General features: G+C 59.8%; 1 protein-coding gene across 2 annotated transcripts; it reads left to right on the top strand.

Moving 5' to 3' along the window:
• The first annotated feature begins 312 nt into the window (after positions 1-312).
• Positions 313-8,595, top strand: xpo7 (exportin 7). Of its 2 annotated transcripts, none has more exons than XM_037266718.1 (27): positions 313-425; positions 1,888-2,034; positions 2,108-2,201; positions 2,262-2,494; positions 2,571-2,675; positions 2,809-2,974; positions 3,246-3,319; positions 3,409-3,528; positions 3,604-3,750; positions 3,846-4,018; positions 4,142-4,335; positions 4,418-4,523; positions 4,600-4,735; positions 4,804-4,877; positions 4,958-5,038; positions 5,209-5,272; positions 5,395-5,506; positions 5,657-5,763; positions 5,862-5,950; positions 6,038-6,145; positions 6,278-6,360; positions 6,460-6,674; positions 6,790-6,928; positions 7,047-7,204; positions 7,285-7,383; positions 7,453-7,580; positions 7,785-8,595. In XM_037266718.1, exons 1-27 carry the CDS (start codon positions 393-395, stop codon positions 7,882-7,884), a joined length of 3,285 nt encoding a protein of 1,094 aa, XP_037122613.1. In that variant the 5' UTR covers positions 313-392; the 3' UTR covers positions 7,885-8,595. The 2 variants fall into 2 exon arrangements, with proteins under 2 accessions (XP_037122613.1, XP_037122614.1); XM_037266719.1 differs by having other exon boundaries at positions 5,398-5,506.
• The last annotated feature ends 226 nt before the right edge of the window (positions 8,596-8,821 follow it).

Here is an 8,821-nt window from a genome sequence, read left to right on the forward strand (position 1 = left end):
ACATTCCATGCCGTGATCGCGACACGTACGCTACTGAGGAGCACCTCAACAGAGCAAACAGGCCAAATGAAAGGGGCCACGCTTGCAAAAGGGAAGAACGATGAAATGGGAGGGACGGCCAAATGAAAGTGGCCGGCCGTGCTTGCAAAAGGGAAGAACCATGGAATGGGAGGGACGGCCAAGTGAAAGTCAAGTTCATTTATTTATTTATATATACTGTATATCAATCACAAGCAAGTCTCAAAGCGGCCGCACTTGCAACAGGGAAGGAAGAACGATGCAATGGGACGGCCGGCTTCAAGTCGACGTTGGCTTGTCGGCGGCAGTGTGGCGGGCCGCCACTGGGGGCGCTGTCGCACGCTCGCTCTAGCCATAAGCGCAGTGAGAGGTGCATGAAATGGGGAAAAATGGCGGATCATGTGCAGGTGAGCGGGGACTTGGCATGTTTGCGACCGCGGCGACGTCGCCGCGCGACGCACCGACGGAAACCCGAGGCCGCCGCGAGCGTCGGTGCCCCCGGCGGGGAGGTTGCGGGCGGACGGACGGCGAAGGCCCGGCCGTCCGGAGTAGTGGAGGAAGCTGCTGCCGCTTGCCCGCCGTCGTCGCCCGCCTTGCCCGGCTCCACCGCTGCGTGGCCTACTGTCGCAACGTTAGCCCGACGCAGGCCTCGCGCGCGCGGGCTCTCGGCGCTAGGGGTCCCCGGGCAGACGACAAGCGTGTCCTCGTGGACGAGGAGCGCCCGTTGTTTTCATCGAGACAACAATGAAGGGTGACTGGAGCTCGGCTAACCGGTCGTTTACGTCTTGCTCGCCCGGCTGCAGGCAGGCTCGCTCGTAACCGAGCATGCCGCCGTCGCTCGGCGGACCCGCACAACCGACATTGGAAGCCTCAATTTAGCATTTTTGATGTCTCTCCCACTAACCCCCCCCCCCCCCCTCCCCTCTCTCCCTCTCCGCGGTTCGTCCCAGCGCTTTCGGAGTCGCGAGCTAGCCATGCTAACGTTAGCATAAGCCGAGCCATCACCCCTTCCCGCCCGATTGCCAACAAGCCGTTTCGTTCTGATTGCTTCGTTGCTGTTGTTGCTGCTGTTGTTGGCATCGTCGTCTTAAACGAGACACCGGGCGGGCGGGCGCTGTCGCAAGCTTGTAGCGAGCGAAAGGCTCCGTTTCCTCCCGCGTTGTTTATGTTGGTTACTAAGCAGCGCCGTGTCGGCCACCTAGCCCGCTGGGTGGCTAGGCTACGCTAACTGCCGCCCGCGACTGCTGCTTTTCTGTCGCGGGACGCTCGGTTGAAGTCCACGAGCGTCCACACGCTCGTCAGGTCAAACGAGTCCGTGGGCGTTCGAGGCTCGCTCAAGCGCCTCGGCTGCGCCCCACGTTGCTTTCTTTCAGTCAACGTGAGCTGACGTTCGATACGCACGTTGTGTGTGTGTGTTTGTTTTTTCTCCCTCGCACTCGATCACATCAGGAAATGTCGTCTGGTAGGCAGTCAGACATCATCGGAGCCAGCCGGCACACCTGTCTTGTTAACAGCCTTCCTTAGCATTAGCATTGGTGTGTGCTAAGGGGAAGCGCAACGCTTGGCAAACAACAGGTTGTTTTGGTTTCCTTCCAAAGATGAGCGCGCTTGCTCGCTTGCTCGCTCGCCACAGTGACGGCCGGCCAAAGGGCAGGGCGTTTCAACGGTCAGCTCAGGCGGACTCGCTCTCGTTTTTGTGTGACCCTCCAAAAAGCGTTGACTCGGAGGCCCGAAGTACCGAGTTGAGGCCCAAAGGGAACGGAGCCCGAGTTGAAAGTTCAGTTCAACAAGCCCCGAAACGTGGCTTCGGTGTCTCGGAGATGGCGCGCGTGTGTTTTGTGCTGATAAGCGCCGCCCGTGTCTCGGCAGGGCCTCGCCCAGCTGGAGATCCTCTGCAAGCAGCTGTATGAGACGGCCGACACGGCCGTGCGCCACCAAGCGGAGAAAGCCTTGGTGGAGTTCACCAACGGGCCCGACTGCCTCAGCAAGTGTCAGCTGCTGCTCGAGAGAGGAAGCGTGAGTGGGCCGCCGACCTGGCGGCGGGTTGCCCGATTGGCCGTCGTGACCCGGCGTGTTTGTGCGTCCGCAGTCGTCGTACTCGCAGCTGCTGGCGGCCACCTGCTTGTCCAAACTGGTGTCGAGGACCAGCAACCCCCTCCCCCTGGAGCAGCGCATCGACATCCGTGAGTTCTGGCGTCCCGGACGGGAAGAAAGGAAAGGCAAAAATGTGTCCCGTCCGGCAGGGAACTACGTGCTGAACTACCTGGCCACGCGGCCCAAGCTGGCCGCCTTCGTGACGCAGGCGCTCATCCAGCTGTACGCCCGCATCACCAAGCTGGGCTGGTTCGACTCGCAGAAGGACGACTACGTGTTCCGCAACGTCATCGCCGACGTCACCCGCTTCCTGCGGGACAGCGTGGAGCACTGCATCATCGGCGTCACCATCCTGTCGCAGCTCACCAACGAGATCAACCAGGTGGGCACCTCCTGTGGGCCGCCTTTGGCCGACGGCGCCGCCTCACCACGCACTGCGCTCTCTGTCCTGTCGGCAGGCGGATGCAGCGCACCCGCTGACCAAGCACAGGAAGATCGCCTCGTCCTTCAGGGACTCGTCGCTCTTGGACATTTTCACGCTCTCCTGCAACCTCCTCAAACAGGTCAGAAATGTGGGGAAAGGCCTTTGACCGTGCCCATATCAACTCTGGTTGCTTTGAATGGGGCAAAAAAGCCATTCCGCTCGCTCGCTCGGGACCAGGTCCGGGGCGCTGACAGTTGCGTTGTGCGCGACAGGCCTCGGGCAAGAACCTGAACCTGAATGACGAGTCTCAACACGGGCTGCTGATGCAGCTGCTCAAGCTGAGCTACAACTGCCTCAACTACGACTTCATCGGGACATCCACCGACGAGTCGTCCGACGACCTGTGCACGGTGCAGATCCCCACGTCGTGGCGCTCGGGTAGGCCGGTCTCTTCCTTCCTTCCTTCCTTCCTTCCTTCCTTCCTTCCTTCCTTCCTTCCTTCCTTCCTTCCTTCCTTCCTTCCTTCCTTCCTTCCTTCCTCTCTGGCTGTCTGTCTGTCTGTCTGTCTGTCTGTCTGTCCAAAAGCGGCCACCGCATTCAGCCTCTCAAATGCACAGCCATGGTTTTTGCCCATTTCTTGCTCGGCGCGCTTTCCCCCCTGGCTAAATTTCCACAATTGTGTCTCTTTTTTTTGGCCCCGTTGGAGCAGCCTTCCTGGATTCGTCCACCCTGCAGCTCTTCTTCAACCTCTACCATTCCATCCCGCCTTCTCTCTCCCCGCTGGTGAGTGGTACAAATGGCGGCCTGCCTTGCCCTGCCCTGCCCTGCCCTGCCCGGCGGCGCCAACCCAGTCCCCGTCCGTGTGCGCGCAGGTGCTGTCGTGTCTGGTCCAGATCGCTTCGGTCAGGAGGTCCCTCTTCAACAATGCCGAGAGAGCCAAGTTCCTGTCGCACCTGGTGGACGGAGTCAAGAGGATACTGGCCAACCCGCAGGTGGGTCTGCCTGCCCGCCCCTCGCCGGTGCGGTCGCCGCAGATGGGCGCGTGACCGTGTCCCGCCCCTTCCCAGTGTCTGCCGGATCCCAACAACTACCACGAGTTCTGCCGGCTGCTGGCGCGGCTCAAGAGCAACTACCAGCTGGGCGAGCTGGTCAAGGTGGAGAACTACCCTGAAGTCATCCGCCTCATCGCCAACTTTACCGTCACCAGCCTGCAGGTGAGCCGCCCTATATGGAGAAAAAAAAGTGAGCGTTTTGCTTGGCCCCTTCCTTTGCTGTCCATGTGACCCAGCCACGGTGTGCGTCCTTTCAGCACTGGGAGTTTGCCCCCAACAGCGTTCACTACTTGCTGAGCTTGTGGCAGCGCCTGGCCGCCTCGGTGCCCTACGTCAAGGCCACCGAGCCGCACCTGCTGGAGACGTACACCCCCGAGGTCACCAAGGCCTACATCACGTCGCGGCTGGAGTCGGTCCACGTCATCCTCAGGTCGGCTGGGCTAGGCTAGGCTAGACTAGGCTGGGCTGGGCTGGGCTGGGCTCGGTTTTGGCTTTCAGAAGCGTGCGTGCCGGGTTGAGCCGGCGCTCGTCTAAGCCGTGGCCGTGTGCGCAGGGACGGCCTGGAGGACCCGCTGGATGACACCGGCCTGGTTCAGCAGCAGCTGGACCAGCTCTCCACCATCGGCAGGTGCGAGTATGAGAAGACGTGCGCTCTGCTGGTGCAGCTTTTCGATCAAGCGGCGCAGAGCTACCAGGAGCTGCTCCAGTCCACCAACTCGGGCGCCGCCGACGTCACTGTGCAGGAGGGTGCGTGTGTGTGTGTGTGGGGGGGGGGGGGTCGAGTGGGCCACCGCTGATACGCTCCTCCCCTCTTCTCCTCCCGTCTCAGGTCGCCTGACCTGGCTGGTGTACATCATCGGGGCGGTGATCGGCGGCCGCGTGTCCTTCGCCAGCACCGACGAGCAGGACGCCATGGACGGCGAGCTGGTCTGCCGGTACGTGGCCTTTTGTCACTGTTCTCCGGGCTCCGGCCTCACCCGGCTGGCGCTTTGTGCCGCTTGCGTCCCGCAGAGTGCTGCAGCTGATGAACCTGACCGACTCGCGGCTGGCTCAGGCCGGCAACGAGAGGCTGGAGCTGGCCGTGCTCAGCTTCTTCGAGCAGTTCCGCAAGATCTACATCGGCGACCAGGTGCAGAAATCTTCCAAGGTGAGAAAAGTTCAAAGCCCCAAAGTGTGAGCTCCAGATGACACCGTCTCTCTCGCCTTTGTTTGCAGCTGTATCGGCGGCTGTCGGAGGTGCTGGGCCTCAATGACGAGACCATGGTGCTGAGCGTCTTCATCGGCAAAATGTGAGCGGCCCCGCCCGTGACGATGCTAATGGCGGCTGCGCACGCGCCTGCTTACGCTGCCTTTTGGCCCCTCCCTCCAGCATCACCAACTTGAAGTACTGGGGCCAGTGTGAACCCATCACCTCCAAGACCCTGCAGCTTCTCAACGACCTCTCCTTGGGATATCCTTCACACGTGCTGCGTGGAGACAAACAACCACTTGTTGGCGCGAGGGCAGCTTGACAACTTTGCGGGAAAGTAGAGCAGAGTGTGAGAGAAGCGGTAATTTTGAATTTGCCGTGGCCACTTAGGCCAGCACTGGACTTTGCTTATCCTTGACAGCCACGTGCACGTACAGCAGCGTCCGCAAACTGGTCAAGCTGAGTGCCGTGCAGTTTATGCTCAACAATCACACGGTGAGTATTGGCGCGCCCCCACAAAAAAAAAAAAAAAAGAGATATATATATATATGTGTGTGTAAAAAGCAACACGGCCGCCGCCACCCTGGTGTCTGCCTCCCTCCCTCATGCGTTGTCAGCAGAGCGAGCACTTCTCCTTCCTGGGCGTCAACAACCAATCCAACCTGAGCGACATGAGGTGCCGCACCACCTTCTACACCGCGCTGGGGCGCCTCCTCATGGTGGATCTGGGTAAGCGGCTGGCGTCTGGGCGTGCTTCGGTGCCAAAGATTTTCCACACGTTTTTTGTCACTTGCGAGCTCGCGCAAAGCAAGAGGGCTTGAAAGGCTGAACATCAAACACAGTCTCACGCTAGCGTGAATGGGAAACTGTTGGATGCAGGTGAGGACGAGGAGCAGTTTGAGCAGTTCATGCTGCCGCTGACTGTGGCCTTTGAGGCCGTGGCCCAGATGCTGAGCACCAACACCTTCAACGAGCAGGAGGCCAAGGTGAGGCGCGCCGCGCGCTGCGCACGTACACCGACCGGCCGGCCGGGCTTAAGTGTCAGCGGTCCTAGCGCCGAGCCCTGTGGCACTGTGTCTCGCAGAGGACGCTGGTGGGCCTGGTCCGAGACTTGCGAGGGATCGCGTTTGCCTTCAACGCCAAGACCAGCTTCATGATGCTCTTTGACTGGATGTATCCTTTGCCAGCTTAGCTTAGCTTAGCTTAGCCTCGCCAGTTTGCCAAAGCGGCGCCGGATGCGTCCTTGACGAGCGAGGGCAGATACCCGGCCTACATGCCCATCCTGCAGCGGGCCGTCGAGCTGTGGTACCACGACCCGGCGTGCACCACGCCCGTACTCAAGCTCATGGCCGAGCTGGTTCACAACAGGTGCCCTGTGTGTCTGTGCGCTTGCTCGTTTGGGTGTCTGCATGGTGTTCTTCATGGAGCGTGTGCGCGCGCAGCGGAGCCAATATTTGATTTTGAGTGTGCCTGCCGCCGCCGCCGACTGGCTCGTCACAGGTCGCAGAGGCTGCAGTTTGACGTGTCGTCGCCCAACGGCATCCTGCTCTTCCGGGAGACCAGCAAGATGATCACGACCTACGGTGAGGCCGCATTTGCGAAAGTTTTGAGGGAGGGCGCTTCGCGTCCTCGTGCACACCATTTGAGGTTTGGCGCCGCCGTCTGTCGCCTTTGTTGCTCAGGCAACCGCATCCTGACGCTGGGCGACGTGCCAAAAGATCGGGCGTACGCCGTCAAGCTGAAGGGTGTCAGCGTGTGCTTCGCTATGCTCAAGGCGGTGCTGAGCGGCAACTACGTCAACTTTGGCGTCTTCCGCCTGTACGGCGACGACGCCTTGGACAACGCCCTGCAGACCTTCATCAAGCTGCTGCTGTCCATCCCGCACAGCGACCTGCTGGTGCGTACGTACGTGCGTGCGTGCGTGTGTTTGTGCACGCACCCTTCCTCACTGTGACCTTTTTGCGAGCAACAACCCTAACGCTGTGACCCCGTCTCTTTGTACACACACGCAGGACTACCCCAAGCTCAGCCAGTCCTTCTACTCCCTGCTGGAGGTCCTCACTCAAGACCACATGAACTTTCTGGCCAGCCTGGAGCCTCACATGGTCATGTACATCCTGTCGTCCATTTCCGAAGGCCTCACCGCACTCGGTACGTGGCTCAAAGTCGGAAGGAATCAAAGAGAAATCACTCTCAAGCTCAAGGAGTCTGACGTCCTGCCGTGTGTGTGTGTGTGTGTGTGTGTGTGTGTGTCTGTGTGTGTGCGCAGACACGATGGTGTGCACGGGCTGCTGTTCCAGCTTGGACCACATGGTCACGTATCTGTTCAAGCAGCTGTCGCGCTCCACCAAGAAGCGAGCCACGCCCATGGCCACCGACGAGCGCTTTCTCCACATCATGCAGCAGCACCCTGAGATGATCCAGCAGGTAATGTTGCCGCCGCCTGGCAAGGTCGCAAAGGAAAACGTGGAGCAGCCAACGACGTGTCGTTATGACGCCCGCCGCAGATGCTGTCTACCGTGCTGAACATCATCATCTTCGAGGACTGCCGCAACCAGTGGTCCATGTCCCGACCGCTGCTGGGACTCATACTCCTCAACGAGAAGGTACTGCGGCCGGCCAGCACACACCCCACGCCAGATGGCGCGTTGACAAGAGCTCCTTGCGCTCGGCAGTACTTTGCGGACGTGCGTAACAGCATCGTGAACAGCCAACCCCCGGAGAAGCAGCAGGCCATGCATCTCTGCTTCGAGAATCTCATGGAGGGAATCGAACGCAACCTGCTCACCAAGAACAGAGACAGGTGAGCCACCCGTCGTTTTCTCAGAACAAAATTCCCTCCGGCGATGAGCCCCGACGCAAAAGTTGAACCAACGCAAAAGATGAACCGAGGCAAACGTTGAACAAACGCAAAAGTTCAACAAACGTTCAACGTCACTTTGTGGCTGGCTCGCGCTAGCTAGCTAGCGTAGCGTGTGTCGCTAACGACGTGCGGGTGGCGGCGCAGGTTCACGCAGAACTTGTCGGTGTTCCGGCGGGAAGTGAACGACAGCATGAAGAACTCCACGTGCGGCGGCGGCGTCAACAGCAACGACATGATGAGCTGACGTTCCACGCCGACGCGTCTCCACCTGGCGCCGGGCAGACCGCGGGCCCGCCACCTGCGGCCCATCAGCACCCGTCCCGTCCGGCCGGCCGGCCTGGCCCCAGCAGGCCTCGCCCCGTCCCCTTGTTGATAGGAGCAAATATAAATATATACAGATCTATTTTAACGCCGGAGAGAAGGGCGGGCACGCACGGTGGCGGCAGCGGTCAAATAGTCCAACATGCTAGCCCGCCTTGTACAGAAGACCACAAAGTCCAGTGTACATTTTGTTTGCTAACATTTTCAGTCATGTTTATATGATAGTGATGGGACGAAAAGAAAACCAGACCGACGTGGTGTAAATAGTCTTCAAAGGCGCGTCCACTTTGCACTCCGCCGAAACACACAAGAGTGCGCAGAGGTCAGGCGAGGCGGCCGGGCCGGGCCGGGCATCCTCCTGGGCCGGGTCCTTTCCCAAAGACGGATGGGCCTCGTCTCTACCCGAGCGTGCTCCTTCCAACTTTTTGTTTACTTTGTGGATTCCTGGGACCAGGTAGTAGTCCTTTTTGGTGTGGTGTGCGCGTGCCACGGTGCTGTGTGGAAGGAACACTGGCGCCGCCCGGAAGCAGGAAGGCAAGGCGCTCAGGTATGCGTCCACTTCCTGCTTTGTGACTGATGTGAATGTGGCGTTGCCGCTGTGTTTGACTGCAAATAAACCTCACCCTTTTTACAAGACGCGCCTCGACTTTGGACGTGTTCGGCGGCGGCGGCCTGGGATGGACCCGCTCCGTTCTTTGGCCACAAAGGTGATATTCACCCCAAAGCCGCGTTTGGACATAGCTCGTGCAAGCTATTATTAGCTACTATTTGGACATAGCTCGCGCAAGCTATGATTCGCTTCTATTTGGACATAGCACGCGCAAGCTATGATTGACTTTTGATGCACCGCACGGTTTTTG

This window comes from Syngnathus acus, chromosome 12, assembly GCF_901709675.1.
Source record: "Syngnathus acus chromosome 12, fSynAcu1.2, whole genome shotgun sequence".
Taxonomy (NCBI): domain Eukaryota; kingdom Metazoa; phylum Chordata; class Actinopteri; order Syngnathiformes; family Syngnathidae; genus Syngnathus; species Syngnathus acus.

What these genes read in the sequence shown, in the direction of transcription:
- xpo7 (XM_037266718.1), top strand. Translation starts at nt 393, where the DNA reads ATGAAATGGGGAAAAATGGCGGATCATGTGCAG. An exon ending in TCAACGAGCAGGAGGCCAAG is followed by an intron (nt 5,764 to 5,861) that starts GTGAGGCGCGCC and finishes TGTGTCTCGCAG; the next exon opens with AGGACGCTGGTGGGCCTGGT. An exon ending in TCCCGCACAGCGACCTGCTG is followed by an intron (nt 6,675 to 6,789) that starts GTGCGTACGTAC and finishes ACACACACGCAG; the next exon opens with GACTACCCCAAGCTCAGCCA.